General features: G+C 35.8%; 4 protein-coding genes across 5 annotated transcripts; 2 read left to right on the forward strand and 2 right to left on the reverse strand.

Annotated features, from left to right (window-relative positions):
• Positions 1-3,048: 3,048 nt before the first annotated feature.
• Positions 3,049-4,710, forward strand: LOC149387258 (ribosome-binding factor A family protein). 2 transcript variants are annotated; one of them, XM_089621858.1, is made up of 3 exons: positions 3,049-3,400; positions 3,764-3,937; positions 4,259-4,710. In XM_089621858.1, the coding sequence occupies exons 1-3, from the start codon at positions 3,107-3,109 to the stop codon at positions 4,391-4,393; spliced, it is 603 nt and encodes a 200-aa protein (XP_089477984.1). In that variant the 5' UTR covers positions 3,049-3,106; the 3' UTR covers positions 4,394-4,710. The 2 variants fall into 2 exon arrangements, with proteins under 2 accessions (XP_089477984.1, XP_089477985.1); XM_089621859.1 differs by having other exon boundaries at positions 3,067-3,418; positions 4,259-4,669.
• Positions 4,711-5,670: 960 nt separating this feature from the next.
• LOC149387259 (uncharacterized) lies at positions 5,671-6,916 on the forward strand. Its single transcript, XM_089623697.1, has 2 exons — positions 5,671-5,838; positions 6,448-6,916. Exon 2 carries the CDS (start codon positions 6,466-6,468, stop codon positions 6,829-6,831), a length of 366 nt encoding a protein of 121 aa, XP_089479823.1. The 5' UTR covers positions 5,671-5,838; positions 6,448-6,465; the 3' UTR covers positions 6,832-6,916.
• A 660-nt stretch (positions 6,917-7,576) lies between these two features.
• On the reverse strand, positions 7,577-9,479 carry LOC149387260 (uncharacterized). The gene is made up of 5 exons (XM_089622089.1): positions 9,283-9,479; positions 8,553-8,793; positions 8,401-8,476; positions 8,168-8,294; positions 7,577-8,076 (listed from the first exon to the last, which is right to left on the reverse strand). Exons 2-5 carry the CDS (start codon positions 8,664-8,666, stop codon positions 7,872-7,874), a joined length of 522 nt encoding a protein of 173 aa, XP_089478215.1. The 5' UTR covers positions 8,667-8,793; positions 9,283-9,479; the 3' UTR covers positions 7,577-7,871.
• Positions 9,480-10,465: 986 nt separating this feature from the next.
• Positions 10,466-12,201, reverse strand: LOC149387261 (uncharacterized). Its single transcript, XM_089621794.1, has 3 exons — positions 12,017-12,201; positions 11,778-11,843; positions 10,466-10,784 (listed from the first exon to the last, which is right to left on the reverse strand). Exons 1-3 carry the CDS (start codon positions 12,059-12,061, stop codon positions 10,737-10,739), a joined length of 159 nt encoding a protein of 52 aa, XP_089477920.1. The 5' UTR covers positions 12,062-12,201; the 3' UTR covers positions 10,466-10,736.
• Positions 12,202-18,546: the final 6,345 nt, after the last annotated feature.

The following is an 18,546-nucleotide window of genomic DNA, read 5'->3' on the forward strand; positions in this document are numbered from 1 at the left end:
AGTGAAGTTTCCTACCTAAGTTGGACATTATGAGTCATAAAATGAGATTTATCCTTCAACTATATAATTAAACTTGGATGTCATGACCAAGGTTCAAAATATCGGCGATATATCATAATATATCACCGATGTATCGACATATCATGACTCATGACCGATATTTTATGTCTTAACAATAATATATGTTTAATTTTCAAACGCTTTGTTCTTAGAGATTTTTTTAAAAATGATCTTACCCTTTTGTAAGTTATGTTCTCCTCCCCGTAGTATGCTTTATATGCAATGAGCGTTATGTTTATTAGTGCACGTCGATCATATGGAGGGAGTGCATCGAGAAGTGAGGTTTCAACTGCATCGATCGAATCTTCATGTGAAAGTTTATTTTTGTACGGCTCTTTATAATGCGCGAGTCTTGTTTCATGAATATGCGCACGAGGGGCTCATCGTCGACATTCTCGTGGCACCATGTTCATTAGATATTGTTTTCTAGAGGTGAGCGATTTCAACTCGTTTAAGTCTCGCTAAGCGTGGGCTTGGTGGCTCTAGCGAGGGTGGTACGAGGGTGCACATAGTGCGAAGTCGAGATCTGTATTTATCTTGTTGATTTGCATTTGTGTTTATGTTTTATTTTATTTGATTGTTTCTCTATGATGAAACAAGGTTTATGTAAGTATGAGGTTGATTTTTGAGGTCTGTTGGAGTTTCGCTCATTATTTATAGAATATTTTATGGATTTTATTTTCGAAAGTTGTACACCCATCTCTCTAATAAAATTTCTTTGGTAATTTTTTTTTTCTTCTTACATATGTTAAATATATGTTTGGCCGGAGTTAGGAAACGATGTTTAAATCTCAGCCGTTCATCAACATCAAAATCCAAATTTGGAGGGAACGGCAAAGATAATCTTTTTTTTCTACTCAGTTGGAGACAGAATGCAAAACCTCGTTCTTCAACTCTCACCTCTCTCGCTCCGCCTCATCCCTAATCTCCAATCCTCGCCGTCGCCGTCGACGGTGAGGTTCGGAAATGTGCGGCGATGCGGCGTAGGAGGAGGAGCTCGGTGCATGGCTAAAGCAAGGAGAGTTGCGATGGTGGCGAAGCAGATAAGGCGGGAAATCTCCGACATGCTTCTCACGGACACCACGCTCCAGTACGCCATTCTTCCCGAGGCCGCTCTCGGCGCCGACCGGTACCTTTCGTCCCTCACCACCATCAGCGACGTCGAGGTCTCCACCGATCTGCAGGTTCATTTTATCCATGGAGTCTAGGGTTTCATGAACGATAGCTGCAATTTAGGCATTTTCTCGTTTTTTTTTTCGAGAATGTGTCTAATTTATTAATTATTTATGTGTGTACTTTATTATTTTCATGAAAGTTAAATCTAACTAATTTCATAAAAATAAAAAAATGTGTTTATTTTATTAATTATTTATGTGTACTTTATTATAACATATAAGGACAAACAATAGAGAGAGAGAGATGGGTAGGTGAGAGTGGAGTCCATGAGATATTGACATTTACAAAAAGTAAATAAATAAGGATATAATGGTAATTACATAAATGAAAAAAGTGTCAGAGGTCCTATTTGTGACCTTTTGAAAAAAAAGTCCAAAAAAGTCAAAACACTTTTTTTTACTCCTATTTAGGGCAACATATATATAACCCATTGGGCTTTTAAAGGTGTCCATTGAAATGATATTGTTTTATTTTTCTTCTTTGTTTGTTCACTCTTTCACACACTAGTGGTGTCATTTTACATGTATTTTTGTATTCCCGGATGTGTCGTTTTGGACCGATGCTTTTAAGCTACGCGTAAATAGGGACTTAATATCCTCCTAAATTTGTGGTCTATGAAATCCATTTTGTAGAGCTAACTATATGATTAGTGTATTCCAAAATTTTTACATATGTATTTATTGTAAATCGAGTTTTGATTATATTTATTGTTTTTTCTTTCAAATTGAGTTAAATATTTGTGTTACAAATTTATAGTTTATTTGGCAAGCAATAAATAAATAAGCAGATCATCTTTTGATCATCTTTATCCATGGAGAGTGAAGTTTCTTACCTAAGTTGGACATTATGAGTCATAAAATGAGATTTATCCTTCAACTATATAATTAAACTTGGATGGCATGACCAAGTTTCAAAATATCGGCGATATATCATGATATATCACCAATGTATCGACATATATGACTCATGACCGATATTTTATGTCTTAACAATTATATATGTTTCATTTTCAAACGCTTGAGATTTTTTTTTAAATGATCTTATCCTTTTGTAAGGTATATTTTCCTCCCCGTAGTATGCTTTATGCAATGAGCGTTATGTTTGTTGGTGCACGTCGATCATATGGAGGGAGTGCATCGAGAAGTGAGGTTTCAACTGCATCGATCGAATCTTCATGTGAAGGTATATTTTCTATTGGAATTTGTGTCGTTTTTCTCCTAATTTGACACTTGAGTTAGACTTTTTAAAAAACATGAGAAGTCATTGCAAGTAATGATTGGTATTTTTTACGGCTCTTTATGCGCGAGTCTTGTTTCATGGATTTGCGCACGAGGGACTCATCATCGACATTCTCGTGGTACCATGCTCATTAGATATAATTTTTCTATTAGTGAGCGATTTCAACTCGTTCAAGTCTCACTAAGTGTGGGCTTGGTGGCTCCAGCGAGGGTGGTGCGAGGGTGAACATAGTATAACCACGAATTTCCGCCTCTTCATAATTCGTTCTTAGCGCGAATTCGTCGAGATCTCTATTTATCTTGTTGATTTGCATTTGTGTTTATGTTTTATTTTATTTGTTTGCTGTCTCTTATGATGAAACAAGGTTTAAATTTGAGGTTGATTTTTGAGGTCTGTTGGAGTTTCGCTCATTATTTATAGAATATTTTATGGATTTTATTTTCGAAAGTTGTACACCCATCTCTCTAATAAAATTTCTTTGGTAATTTTTTCTTCTTCTTACATATGTTAAATATATGTTTGGCCGGAGTTAGGAAACGATGTTTAAATCTCAGCCGTTCATCAACATCAAAATCCAAATTTGGAGGGAACGGCAAAGATAATCTTTTTTTTCTACTCAGTTAGAGACAGAATGCAAAACCTCGTTCTTCAGCGCTCACCTCTCTCGCTCCGCCTCATCCCTAATCTCCAATCCTCGCCGTCGCCGTCGACGGTGAGCTTCGGAAATGTGCGGCGATGCGGCGGCGGAGGAGGAGCTCGGTGCATGGCCAAAGCAAGGAGAGTTGCGATGGTGGCGAAGCAGATAAGGCGGGAAATCTCCGACATGCTTCTCACCGACACCACGCTCCAGTACGCCATTCTTCCCGAGGCCGCTCTCGGCGCCGACCGATACCTCTCGTCCCTCACCACCATCAGCGACGTCGAGGTCTCCACCGATCTGCAGGTTCATTTTATCCATGGAGTCTAGGGTTTCATGAACGATAGCTGCAATTTAGGCATTTTCTCGTTTTTTTTTCGCAATTACGATTCCTTGATTAGTCATTTGCGTTTTTTAGGTTTTTGTGGTAAGTTGATCTCTAGACTATTTGGAAGCTTGAGTTTGTTTGTGGTGTGAGAGCTTGGTAGAGCTGTGCCTGTGTTCTTAGATTTGACAGAGCGAAATGGAATCAAATTGATATTTTTTTTTTCTTGTTTGTGATAATTAACTCTACCATGATTTACTACTGAATCTTGATTCCCGGCCTAGAGAAAGCTTACCTTTTTCTTTTCTTCATATGGAATTTTGTAGGTGGTTAAAGTTTTTGTATCTGTTTTCGGAGACGAAAGAGGGAAAGAAGTTGCTCTAGCAGGGTTAAAGTCAAAAGCCAAGTATGTAAGAGCCGAATTGGGAAGGCGTATGAAATTGCGATTGACTCCAGAAATTCGTTTCATCGAAGATGAATCGTTAGAGCGAGGAAGCAGGGTAAGATGTTATATATCGTACCTTTCAGCATTGGATGTAAAAGTTCCGAAAACAAGTAATTGTAAAGTGTGGCGAATCATTTGGGTTTTCTGGATCAGAGAATGGAATTGCTTTGCGAACTAATTTCCATTGATTTTAGTTCCGAAATATAGTCAAGACTCCAACTTTTTTTTTTCTTTCTATGTTACTGCAATAGACATGGTTGGGCTTCTCGTTTGGGCAAGACTTTGTTTAATTTAAACTCGAGCTTTTGATGAAATATTATTAGGTAAACTCTGTTTGAATAACTACTGATCTCGTATCAACTTTGGAGTGTTTCAGGTGATTGCAATCCTGGACAAGATAAAGAACGAGAAAAGGATCATAGAAGACGATGAAGATGACAACGAGACTGGATCATCTGAGGCAACTCCAGATGAAGACGACTCGGATGGAGATATTATATATGTAAATTAGTATGTGACGACAGTGATTACGTTTTTCGGGTGTTGAATTGAGGCGAATCTTTGTCTGTCACAGGTTAGTTATATGTGGAGAAAAAAAATTAAGTTACAACTCTGCAGATCTGTCATTTTTCCTAGTCCTGATTAGAGCCAGTGAAATATTTTATTTCTCAAAAAAAAAAAAAAAAAAAAAAAAACACCCTATCAAAGTAAGACTGTAAGAGACATGGTACAATCTTCTTTTATTAGGTGGGTAAAAAAAACAGGGGATTCTAAGTGGATACTAATTTCGTGTGCTTGTTCCAATCCAATAATACCTATTACCGACTTAAACAAATTTCAATAAATAAATATATAGTAAATAACCACAATTATAATTAATCAAGCCTAATGAAAAAGCTATCTCATATTTTACAAAGAAAATAACCTAAAAACCGCTAAAAATCCTTCCTCTAAAGGACAAGACCTGTGATTATAACGCTAAAATACTATCTTGATTCAAATTTCGAAGTCATACCCCGCGGAGATATTTGGTGAAGTTTATGTTGCCGTGATTATGAATTCGATTATGTCTCCCCAAATAAATTACTCTTGTTTGTATAATAGATTGAACGGGATGGGTCGGAGCTTTGGTCCTATACCTTAAACACCAACTCCGGTCGGATTGGGTGGCTGAGAACAAAAAAGAAAGAGGACAACACATATTGATTGATACAAGGGTTATTACGTGTTGATGAAAAAAGGACTAATTACGTACGGTTGACCAAAATATTATTATTTAGACAAAGAAATATACAAATTATAAATACTAAGCCACATTAAATTTATCAATTGCATTTGAGTCACTTCGTAGTTAGGAATAAGATATTAGCTAATTTGATAACGTGACAAGTGATAATGGGAGTGAAATTAGTCCATTTGATTGTGTGACAATTACTTGATAATAAGAGTTGCTAATTTTAAAATTATTAACCAAGCAAGAGTTGAAATGTAATTTCAACATTTTAAGAACGAGAATGATATTTGGCACGGCTCACGATTTTCAACGATCCACTCAGAAGTTGACACGTACCCACCAAAAAATATTAAACATCCACGTGTCAACTTCTGAGTGGATCGTTGAAAATCGTGAGCCGTGCCGAATAGCATTACTCTTTTAAGAATATTGTTAAGTACACTACCAATAAAAATAGTTGACCAAGTAAAACATTTCTATAAAGTTACAAGTTAAAATGGGCAAACCACACCCACTTTGCCGTCAAATCAATAAATAAAAAGTTAAAATAGGCCATTGCTAAAGCATTTCTATAAAATTTGTTGACAAAACCAAAACGCGGCGTTTTGTGGTCGCAAAATCGCTAGCTCTCTCTGGTTATTGTGAATTAGGGGTTTCGGTTCAACCATCGTTCAAATCTTCACTCGTCTCCCTCTTTATCGTTCGCTTGCTTGCTCCTTGAGGTAATTTCTCTCATATATGATTCCTTTCTAGGTCTTCAACGCTGAGATTTAGCCGTTTTGGAATTTACATTTTTTTGACAAATATCTGGTGAATTTTGTGCTGGCGTTCATTTAGTGGAGAATTCTAGATTATATCAACTCTGATTATGGTAGCGGAAATGCATGTCATGTCTGTCAATGTTAGTGCTTAAAAAATTGTGATTAAGTGGTAGTCGATGTGTGCACTTGTGTAATTGTAATTTTTGGGTGTTTTTCATTCTATCTTCTTGCACCTTTGACTGGGATTTAGCTCTTTACCCAATAAAATATGTACCCTGTGTGCATGTAATCAAGAACTTCTTTTCGATATGGATCTGAAATTTTGGAAAGATGCGTAGCCTATGCAGTTTTTGAAATATCAATGCTCATTCCTTTACACCCTTAAAAATAGTCAATTATGTTAAAAGTTAGTAACTTTCTTCGTGTATGCTTAAGAAATGAGAGCAAATTCAAGTTAGTTTATCCTTGAAGAGCACCGAGCGGAAAAACCGAGGATTTTGTTCATGTAGATTCACTTTACATAAAATACAACAATGCTCACTGGGGATTTTCCCTGCGGGTTTTCACCAGAATTTGATCTTCCGAAAAATGTCGGACCCGTACGAGAGAGTGAAGGGAAACAGGCTGGCCTTCAAAGGGGGAGATTTGGCGAAGACGAGCAAGTCGATCAGCAAGAGCAAGAAAAAGAAGAAGAAGCAGCTCAAGGTCGAGGAAGGCGTCGAGACACAGACGCTGGATTTGGAGGCCATGGCTTCCATGGGAGACGGAGAAGGAGAAGGAGAAGGGGCGGGCCCGCCGGAGTACACCATCGACGCTGCGAAGCGCATGAAGTACGACGAGCTGTTTCCTGTCGAGGCCAAGAAGTTCAGTTATGATCCCAAGACCAAGGTTAAGTCCGTCGAGGATGCTCTTGACGACCGCGTTAAAAAGAAGGCCGATCGCTATTGTAAATGATAATTGTTTTTTTGTTTTTTCACTGTCTCGTATGATTTTTTTTTTTTTTTTTTTTTTTTAAGTTGAGTCATGCTGATAGCAAATTTGCTGATGTTTTGTGTGTATAATTGAGACAAGGTTCAATCTTTTTTTAGGACTCTCTTCAAAGTCTGTTCCTTTACTTTTTTAATCAAAGTGCTCATTTCTGCCATTGTATGGATGGTAAGTTGGTAACGGGTATATGCATGTATATATACAATTGACTTTATATATGTTATATCCTTAAATCACACCCAAAAACACAAATATTCTTATAACAAACCCTACTAATGTTGAGGACCGCGCTCTCTCGTAGTCCAATATCTCTTCATCTTATTTCAAGATTCTAAGACGAACATAGATTCTGCAGCCTAAAAGGGCCTAAAAGGGGCTTGAAGCTTTAGGATTCGACACATCATGACTCAAGTGTGGTTACAAGTCAGGCCTTGGATCGAACTGTTTGAGTTCCTCAACATTGTAAAAAAAAAACGAGCGACAACAATTGTATATCTCCGTGTTATTTCGATCAAAGAAAATTTGTAAGGAAACGAAGTTCAAAATATCATGGAGAGAAAATGTACAGCTTTTATTATCCTTTAAGATGTGAGAAATTAAAATTCAAGCAAATTCATTTTTGTTTAGCCGTTGGATCTTATTGAAATAAAAAAAAAATTATAATATTCTGTTGTCAAAGATAAAAATGTTATATCCGATTTTCAGTCTTCGGCTTCTAAAAAAAAAAAGATAAAAATGTTACAAAATTGGTTTGAGGTCCAAAATACCACCAGTTTACAATTCAATTCAAGAACTATTTGTAGTGAAAAGGCCAGCAAAGTCTTGCTCTTAACACGAGTACAGTTTCTCGTTATATTATCTAATTAATTTGGATTATATACCCACAAACATAGAATGAAACTTGGAACACAGAACGCTCAGTTCTCAATAACGCTTGTCATTTCGGGCACATATCTTAATAACAAAATTGTATCCAATGATTTGGAAATCAGCTCCCCTAATTCTGCTTAAGAATCTGAATCCGTGTCTGAATCCGAATGCGAATTTGAACCTGAGCGTTTGTGCAAATCATAAGGTCTGTTTCTGTTTGTGTTGGCTTCAAGTGGTGGAAGCCCATCGTCGCTTGATTCGAGCTTAGCCTCTTCTTGCTCGGCCATTTCTATCTCCGGATTTTCGCTACTGCCTGGATCTTTAGATTTGAAGACTTCAGGCCTGAATTGGAAGAATAAGCAAAAGTAACGTAAGACAAAAAAAAAAAAAAATGATCTAAACCATGGTAATTTTCTTTCACAGACAACATTACCAGTCCGGCGATCTCTGAAGCGTCCGAACTTGTTCGTAGAACAGAACTTGCAAAACTTTAGACCCAACTTTGCTTCCCGATCCAAGAGCCTTCTCTTTCCCACTCTCATCGACCACCACAAAGCTACCTGAAACCCAATGAACCCACCATGAGAAAGAAGACAAAAAAAAGGGTACCAACAAAATAAAATAAAGATTGGAAAAATAAATTAAAATCTAAAACCCTAAACCCACCATGTTTAATCCACATGCTCTTCTGAAACTTAGCCGGGAAATAAGCTAATGAAGCATCCCCTTTCGCATCCCTTACCTTCAGTCACGATATGATATAAATAAATAAATGAAACCATTTTTATATGTATAGAGTAACTATAAGTTAACACAACCTCGATGAGATTGGAGCCTCTAAGCGAGACGACTTGGACGATGCACTGGCCATCTTCGAGACTCAAGCTCTTCTCCTCCGTTCCTCTCTTTAGATTCTTTCTTCCTCCTCCCATGGCTTTCTAAAGAATATGTTTCGGTCTCGAATTCTCGAGCTAAAAAATAATGACCAAGCTGCAAAGAAGATCTGATTCCCGTATAGATTGTGGCAACAGTTGATGAATATTTTTTTCAAAATGGTATCTGTGAAGATCATGAAAAAAAATCAGTCTAAAATACAAGCACATTCAGTTTCATTTACAACGATTAAGCTAATGATATATGCAATAGAGCTTTAAAACATGTTTGCAAAAAGAAGTGAAAATCAAAGCGAGTCAGAACGAGTGTAAAATTCCTTGGGCAACATTATTGCAGATCAAAACTATGGTAGTCTTTGAATGTCCTTCTGATAAAAAAAAAAAAAAAAAAAAAAAAAAAAAAAAAAAAAAAAAAAAATCTTTTTGGAATGGTATATCTTTCATTAGACCTTTGCCAAAAACAGGATTTGAATTTTAGACGATTTCAATTTACATAAACTAAAAACAACAAAAATTACTCTCGAGTAAAAAACACATCAATTCTATATTTTTTTTCGCAATGAAATAGGGAATTCAAGCAACAAGTCAAAACAGAATAAAATAAAAAAGCTGAAACTAAAGAAATTAAGAAGCAGCATAAGAGTTTGAACATCACCTAGTGGTCGTGACGATGAGACGGTGCGAGAAGGCGAGAGACGGTGGCTGACGGCGAGACGGCGAGCAATTGGGGACGACGGCAAGAAGGATTGTGCGTTTTCCAATCAAAGTGGTATCTCTAGGTTAGAAAAATTTCATATATTAAACCTAGTATTTAATAAAATATCAAAAATAAACTTGTTCTTTGGAAAATATTTGAAACTGAACTTTTGACCTACTTTCAAATAAAAATGCTCCAAGGAGTATTTAAGCCTTATTTTTCAAAGAATTTTTTCGATTATTTTCGATGATCTAATTAGAATAACTTTTTTTTTTTTTTTTTTTTTTTTTTTTTTTTTTTTTTTTTCTGATGGTTTACGATGACTTCTGATGATCTAATTAGATTAGTTTTTTTTCCGATTGGTTTACGATAGTTTCTAATGGTTTACGATGTTTTTCGATGATTTCCGATTACAAGCATGGTTTGAATATGCATTTTTTTGTCTAAAAAAGTGACAAATGTACAATTTCATATAATTTTCAAATAACAGCTTCATTATTGATATTTGTTAATTATAAGGTCTATAATATGAAATTTCTCGTTACTTACTAAGTTTTATATATATTTCAAATCCTAATGAGTCGGGTTAACAATACCCGCCAAATTATGACTAAGCAATACCCGTTTACCCATTAACCAATTTTGAATGTATCTGACCCGTTAGAGCCAGATAACGAGCAGATTAACGAGTATCAGGTGATATTACTATTCTTAAAATCAATCATGTCCGGATGACGACGGAAAGTATATACCAATGAAATTTTATAATTCCACTAGAATGTTCCACTGAATTTAGCTATTAAACAAATAGCTAGAAAATTGTCTAATTATACAATTTTGCGAGAATTCTGGCGTTATAATTTTTATAATTCCATACGGATTTCCCCGTCATAGCCAGCAAAACCCGATACTTCAGCGAAACCACCAATAGTGATAAATTGTGTTCTCCAACATTGAACTTTATAAAATGTTTCTGTACAGTGTGCGTTACTTCATACTAACATCAAGTGAAGCAAAAACAAATCCAGGAAATTTGGCAAAATTTTGATGCTTAAAACCGTTACCTTCGCAAGAACGATTAGTTCATTGGATTGAGGAGAGTCGTACTTGCAATGGAAGAGGACATACTAAGAGGACACGATAAGAAATTAAGAATTTTACTTTTAACGCAACCAAAAAAAAAAAAAAGATTCACTCGGGTCAAAAACCGAAGTATGTTACATCATTGGCAAAGGCCAACGTCGGATATAAATCTCAAAATAACTGAATTTAGGGATTCCCTATGAGAAGAAAAAAGAAAATTCAAGAACTGCAAGAAAAAAGCATTTTCATAATCCACAAAATCTGCCATTCTTTTATTTATCAATTATTCCATGTCCAACATAATGCGATCTCTCTCAGCCTCACTTCTCCTAATGATGTGCACTTGCTTCAGCTTTCTTATGAGATTTTGCCTTTGCCTGCAGTTGATAAAATGAATACATAATTAAGCATGCTTATTATTTATCAAATTAAATTTTGAACTTGACACCCTTCAAGTACAGCTTATACCTAGTTGCATTCATATGACACCTTTCATTACCCATAGACCAACAGAGACACAATATTATGTACTTCTAATTGAGAGATAAGTTGTTCTACTTCTATCAACATCCTCGCTCAAATCTCACCTCATAACTAAGCATAAAATATGGCAATAACTAAACGATGAAACACAGAGAATGTAAGTCTGCCATTTGTTTCAAGCATAGACTTTATTTGATATCAAATGTCAATGATTAAACCAAAACAAATTGGACACAACCGATTCTCAATAATTCAAGGAAAGGGGTCGAGTGTGAATATCTTAAAATACAGCCTCAAAATCAATTTAAGCTTTGATGTATAGTCCCCATGTAAAACACCAATCTCTTTGGAGTAAAGGAGTTCAGATTCTACAACAGACAGAGAAAAACTTATGAAAAAAAAACCTATTCTATAACCCGTCCATTCTCTTTTGTTCTCTCGCCTTTCTCTAGGCTCTTCCGTACAAATGGTATCATTCAATTTGTTGGGTATACAAACACCGTTTAACAAAGATTTACTTGTTAAATTGACAACAAACACATCAACAAGAAATTACACATAATCCCAAGTTTGTCATCGCATAATATATAATCTATTACAGCGGCTATGATAATTACACATTTTATAAAGCTATGCGACACGCCCTGGATTCCTAACCAGCACGAACAAAGGAAATGCTATAAACAGATTTCCAAGTTTAATATAAACTAGATAAACAAAAAATCATCTGACTAAACTAAAAAAAGGGAAGTAAACATAAACATCACAAGATGAATAATAATAATAAAATACCCAAAATGCGAATCCCCAATTCTCAATGAAATTTCAAGGACAACTCAAAGATTAACGAAAAAAATTAGACAGAGAAGGGCGAAATGTTGAATTACCTGTAGGTACTTGAGCTTAAGGCTTCCATAGACAAGCCCGATCGAAAACGCCGAAGCTCGAGCGACCTGAACAGAACGACAGAATCCTAATTCAGTACACAATAGTGGTAACATAGTTCTAATTCAACCTATGAAACAGGAGAATATAAAAAATTGAAGATCCGAAGATGAATTGCTAAAACAAAGACTAAATCAAAACTTTTTTTTTCGCGAAATGAATATCGAAAGAGGATTATTACCAGAGCCAGAGTACTGGTTCCCGAGTAAGGTCCTGGTGGTGCCATTGGAGAAGGGTTTCCGAAACGAATGCAGAGAATGATTGAAGAATATGAAATCGAAGAAACCCTAGAAATCTGTTAATAAAAGAGAAGAGAGACGAGAGAATAGAGGAGAAGCGAAACTGGACTATTGTTATATTTACAGTCAAACCCCACTTAGTCGCGCATTTTATAATTTCGGAAACTGTATGGGGCTAATTTCATATTCTCAATACTTCTCACTTTCCTGAAGTAATTTTGTTATTGAGCTTTAGACCTTCAACAAATAAAAAATATATTATACAATAAAATGTATTTTAGTCATTTGTTCAGTTAATATTTAGAAATTAGTCAATAAGACTCTAGACGCTTATTGTTAAACATATGCCACATCATCAAATGGACTAATTTTCATTCCTATTATCACTTACCATGTAATTAAACCGGCTAATTTTTTTTATTATGAATCAAATACTGGTTAAAATATAATTGACATTCATATAACTTGGTTAGTTATAATGTTTTTTTAAAAAATTGCATATTCGGCATTCAATTATTTAATCTAAGGTATAATATATATAATCGAATTTAATCGAATGTAAAGGCAACACCGATTCTTATATGGATAATAGGGAATCTAAAAAGAGTGTTTGCGCTTAAATCCGATTAATTTGATAAGTTTTGAGAAAATTTAATAGATTTTTCAATGATAGAGTTCAAAGATAAAAAAATAAAATAAAACGTGTGTTCCTCTACGATCGTTAGAGACCATCGGATGGAATAGTAAGGATTGAGAACCGAAAGAGTTATAGAGATAATTAAGATATAGAAGTGAGAGAATGATAAAAATAATTTGAAATGAGGTATATTAGTCTATAAGGGGATAAATGTTCATATTTAAAAATGGTTAGTAACAAGTTCACTCAAGAATTATTGCTATTACAAAATTTATAAAATGAAAATTTTATGTTGTAAAGAGCATCTAAATGAAGTGAAAAAAAAAAGTTAAATGAACCTATTTTATATGATAAAAAAAAGGTCTACCACATATAGTTATCTACGATTATTTTTCTTATAAATGAAATTGTAATCGTAGTTACACATTGTGTTTAATTTTTTTTTAAAATTTCAATAAAAATGATTATTTACAACTTAAGAAATATTATTTTTGATAAAATCTTGAGGAATTGCCATAACTACCACCAACTCAATAACAATTTCTAATAATCCACCAAACAATAATTTTGACCAAATATACCACTTGCCTCTATGTGTAAAACCCTAAATACCCTTAAAAAAATTATTCCTTACATTTTATCATTTAATTCCTTCTCCCTCTCTCCCTAACGTCTGATACCTCTCCAAAATCTCGTCACTCAAACTCACCCAAAATCAAAACCTTTCTTCTTTGAACCACAATCGAAATCCTTGCCCAAACATTTCAGCGAACGACACCCTTTTTCTTCTCCACGAATCCCTTCTCCTTCTCCACGAATCTCTTCTCCTTCCCAGATTCTACTTTGTTAGTTTCAGCGAATCTCTTTGCCAAAGACTCTACTTGGTTAGTTTTAATGTTTTTTCTTACCATTTATTTCGTTTTTTGTATGTTTATTCTGGGTATGTTTAAATTTGGAGCAAAAATAAAGTTTTCGTGATTCTGGGTAATCTTTGAAGTTGTTCAGCGAAGTTCGTAAATTTCGACAGATGTCAACAGTTGACGTCAACAGTTGACATCAATTGTTGACATCTTATGTCAACAGTTGACATCAATTGTTGACATCTTATGTCAACAGTTGATGTCATCTGTTGACATATATTGTTGATGTATAGTGTTTACAGTTGACATCAACTGTTGACGTCAACTGTTGACATCTGATGTCAACAATTACTAATCGCTCCAAAAATCCTATCCAGCGAAGAAACAGCGTCCCATCGCGATCTCCGCCGTTATCCTCCTCGCCTTGACCGTCGCTAGGGCGATAGTCACCATAACCCTAAGTTAGAAACTCCACACCCAAAACGCTCTCCTCGGTCGACTAGCGATTCGACTCTTCTGCAGCGTGACTCGCCGCCATGGAAGCCTTTGATCCGCGACTGCCGAGATATGACGCGCAGAGCCAAGTTTGGATACCTAGCGATGTGTTGGTATTTTTGAATTTTTTTTTGCCTTAATTTTTGAAAGTTGTGCTATTTTACGAAACCCAAACTTAAAAATGGCCTATTTATATATTTTTTGGGAGTAAGAAACGAATTTAATAGTATTTTAGGAAAACACAATGCTCGTTAATAGGAAAATTAAAGTTGGGGGTATGGTGAACCAAAAGGAGAAATATATAGAGAATATAATGTTTTGAAATACATTTTTACCCATCATGTACGCATTAATAAGGTACAAATTTCATAAGCAAATAGCTAAAGTTTGCTTGTTTTATAATATAGTGTGATTCATTATATTATTTCGATCGGAGCGTTTAAGGCTTTGAACGTTCGCTTATCAGAAGGCAGTTGTCGTCATCACAAGGTGTTTTGCAACTCGGAGTCATGCTCTTGGAAGGCTTGTGTAATGTATAAACTTTTGTAAACGTTCGACGTGTGAATTTGAATAAAATGGACGGGTTTTATTTCAATTTCTTGTTGCATATGAGATGTCCTTAAATTTTAAATATCTTGGAAAATGATAATATTTAAGGTCAATGAAATTTCGGAATGAGAATATTCGAGTAATTCAATATAATTATTCGGAATATACATGGAGATTTAAAAATCTCAATAGTAAAAATAAATTCCGGAACCCCTTAAATATATTCAAGATAACGGGAAATAATAATAATTTTCTCTGTTATTTTTCAAGATTATTTTTAATTAATTAAGGACAGGATTGTGAGATTTTATTTTAAAAGGACTTATGTGCAACATTTTGAAGGACGAATTTGAAAGAAAAGAGTAAAGAGGGGTCGTTTTGAGAGTGACACGTAGCCTCCTAATCCACTCTTCCTCTCTCACTCTCGGCCACCTCATCATTTCACTCTCACTCTTTCTCTTTCTTCTTCTCTCCTTCTCTCTTCGCGCGCGCTCATCTGCAGACACAAGGAAAAGAAAAAAAATTTGGGTTAGCTTGGTCTGCACTCTTGCCGACCACCATCACGTCTCTCTCTTCTCCTTCCTTTCTTCTTCGTGCGCCATCACCAGCCGAACCACCCTCGTCCACCGCGCGCACCAGTCGAGGGAGCAACACCGCTGCGAGCTCGCCGTGGCCGCCGCCCGAGAAAGAGCACGCCGAGGAGTCCAAACTCACGGAAATCTTGGTAAGAAATCAAACCCGAATGGATTTGTGAGATCTAGGGTTCTTGGTTTCAATTTTTGGGGGTTTTGAGTTCGCGAATGATTTCAGTGAATTTGATGGTGTTTGAGTGTTCAATGGACTCGGAATTTGGTGGTTATAACTTGTCTTTGATGATTGTTCTCGAATTTTCTTGGTTTTGATATGAAATTGGTCGAAAATTTCATAGTCGAGGGTTTTGGACGTTGATAATTGGGGCTTTTGAATTCCTGCGTTTTAGTTGATGCTTCTGAGACGTTTCTGAGATTGTTTAAAGCTTGGGTTTTGATCAATATGACTGTTTGAATTTTGTTGAATTTTTGGACGAATTTCCTTTGAGGTTGCTATTCTGGCCGTGTGCACTTATTTGAGGAAATTATGATGATTGTTGTTGGGTTAGGACGTTTTCGGTTAGTTGGATTCGGGTTGAGTTCTCACTTGAATTGATTTTGGCTTCGGGTTTTGAGTTGTGAAAACGGGATTTGGATTATTAGAGTTGGAATTAAGATGTTAACTCGTTATCGGATTCCGGGTTTGAATTACAGATCTTGACGGACGGACGGGATTCAGACGAGTCAAGAGCGACAAGACCGGTTTCTGAAGATATCAAGTTAAAAGAGTTATCGAAATAAAGCTCGATTAACTCGTGAGTCGTTTATCGCTTTATAGCGTTAAACTCGTGTTTTAATTTTTGGATTTGAGATTGTATTCAGGGATTATTAATTATTTATTTAAGAATGCTCGAGAATTTAAATTCTTGTCAATTAATTCAGAATTCTCGGTTTGTATGATTTTTTCGGATTATTCATTTAATTTATTTAAGACTCGTTAAATAATGATTTGGATTTTATTTCGTACTCGTTCTCTGGTACGAATTCGCACGAGTCTTGAATAAGTTTAAATTCCGAAAAGCCGAGAAATAAGTGAATTAAATTCTCGAACCCATGAACCGACTCGCAGTGAATCCCGATAACGAACCTTAAGCTTGTTAGCTTCTCCCGAATCATTGACTAATGAGATTTCAACTTCAGGTTTTAGTTTCTCGACGTTTCAGGATGTGTTAACGCTTCAGGATGTGTAGAGTCTCGAGAAGCGTGAAAAGCAAGGAAACTCCGGAAGTCAACAAATTTTCAGACGATCTTTTCCAGGTAAGTGAGGAGACATAAGTCAATTACTTACCGAGGGAATAACCCTGTTCGTTTGTGCATTTGTTTGCTAGTAAACAAGAGTAGGTGAAAGCCCTAAAATGAATAAACTTAAAGTTAAGGCTTCGGCCACTCGTACTTGAAAACTTAGTTCAGGTACGCCCGTTAGGTTCAAACGCTAACTTGAACCAACCACGATGTTATCTTGTTTTATTAGATTCCTCTGCTAACCATAGTGGATAGGTTAGATCAAGGGTGACGGGTGAGCATAAGTCAAACTCTTGGATTCGAATCAAGGGTGTAAGTACCGGGAGTCACATCCCGAATCTTCTTTCTAAATCACTTAATGAGCGCGAAAGAGAAACGTTAATTCTTTCGGGGATACCACTAGTGGATCCCAGACAATCTTAAAACACCCAAGCCACCGTAAGACTCCGGAAGTCAACAAATTTTCAGACGATCTTTTCCAGGTAAGTGAGGCTGGCTTATTGTCGTTTTGGAGATCGTAGCAGAAGATGATGTACGATCTTGCAGAACGACAAGTGAATAGATAGAGTGTGATATCACGCGTCAGTCATGCTCTAATGTTATGTTATGGCTACATCTAGCAATCATTCTGAATTCTTGTATCATGGTATTAGTCGTTTTGCTGTATAGATAGACTCCCATTTACTGAGTCAATCGACTCATAGTTTTATGACCCTTGGTAATGTAGATAAGGGAAAAACTGGTAAGCGGGAAACGAGATTGAAGACCGAGACCGAGCGCGTATTGCCTTGACCTATGGGCTATGGGGTTTCTTAATCGGGGGTTAGTTTCTTCTGTTAAAACGTTCCGGAACATATTTGTATAGGAGTCGCTATAAGACTCTAAGTTATAAAAGCGAAAAATTTCCCCGAATTTTCGCAAACTATTTTATTACGTTTAATTTATATGTTTGTAACATGAGTCATGTACAGATTTGAGTTGATCAGTCGCGGTTCGTGAGCGAGCTGTCGCTTGCGAGTCGTGACAGCTTGGTTTGCAAGGCGATCAACGTGGCTCCGGTGATTGGATCACTTATCCACTGCAAAAAGCTCGCCGCCGGTTAAGTTTTTCGGGATCTGTTCGAACATTTGTTCGAAAGTAAGTAGAAGATTTCTCTTTCATAGTTTGAATATTAGATTTTGAAAGTTTATTTATTTACTAACAATTACTAACTTAAAATAGAAAAGGAGTACAAATCGAATTTTTTTTTATTAATTATTTTATTTTATTTTAAAGTGATCATGAGAACCGTACCGGGACGGTGAGTTCAGTCGGATTGTTATTGTTATCGTCGAGTTAGACCGGACCGGTCCTTTTGACCCCTTTAATTTAGTGTATATATATTCATTTTTTTAAAATATTTTTATCGTATATTATATGATATTATTAATCATATTTGGCTCATAAAATGAGGTTGGATTTACTCAAACCCAACCCCATTTCTCACTCAATTATGAAGTGAGTAAATAGAAAAATTCCAAACATGGAATTTCTCTATTCATTCTACTCCATGGTGGCGTGGTTGTTCACCTCAGATAATATTGACCCTTGGAGCTGGTGCGGGAATCGACTGCTGAAATGGTGATTTCAAATTACTCAATAAGTGGTAAGGTAGTCAAGACCCTGAGCAATATCGTACAAGGAACAAAAACTTGAAAGTAATAATAAGCATATCATGCAAACACAAAACCAAATAAGAAAAAAAAAATGCTTGGTGTTTCGTGTTGAAAGTCTTCATTCACTCTAGAATGCTGAGCACATGGCAAGCGAAGAAAAAAAAGGTGCAGTAACTCATATACATGATAGCAAAACCTCATGTGAGAAGCTACGATTGCAGCAAACAGAATCAACGCAGGCCGTTGTAAAACCAGATTCCTAAACTGAAATAAACGAATTCATAAACGAGGAACAACATTACAAGGAATCTAAAGCAAACCTAACAAAAAAAGCAACAAAACATAAACTGATAAAAACACAAATCTATAAACGAGGAACAAAGTTATGAGGAATTTAAAGCAAAC

The sequence above is a fragment of the Urtica dioica genome, chromosome 8 (assembly GCF_054948205.1).
Source record: "Urtica dioica subsp. dioica isolate 48M chromosome 8, U.dioica_male_clone48M_v1_H2, whole genome shotgun sequence".
NCBI classification, from domain to species: domain Eukaryota; kingdom Viridiplantae; phylum Streptophyta; class Magnoliopsida; order Rosales; family Urticaceae; genus Urtica; species Urtica dioica.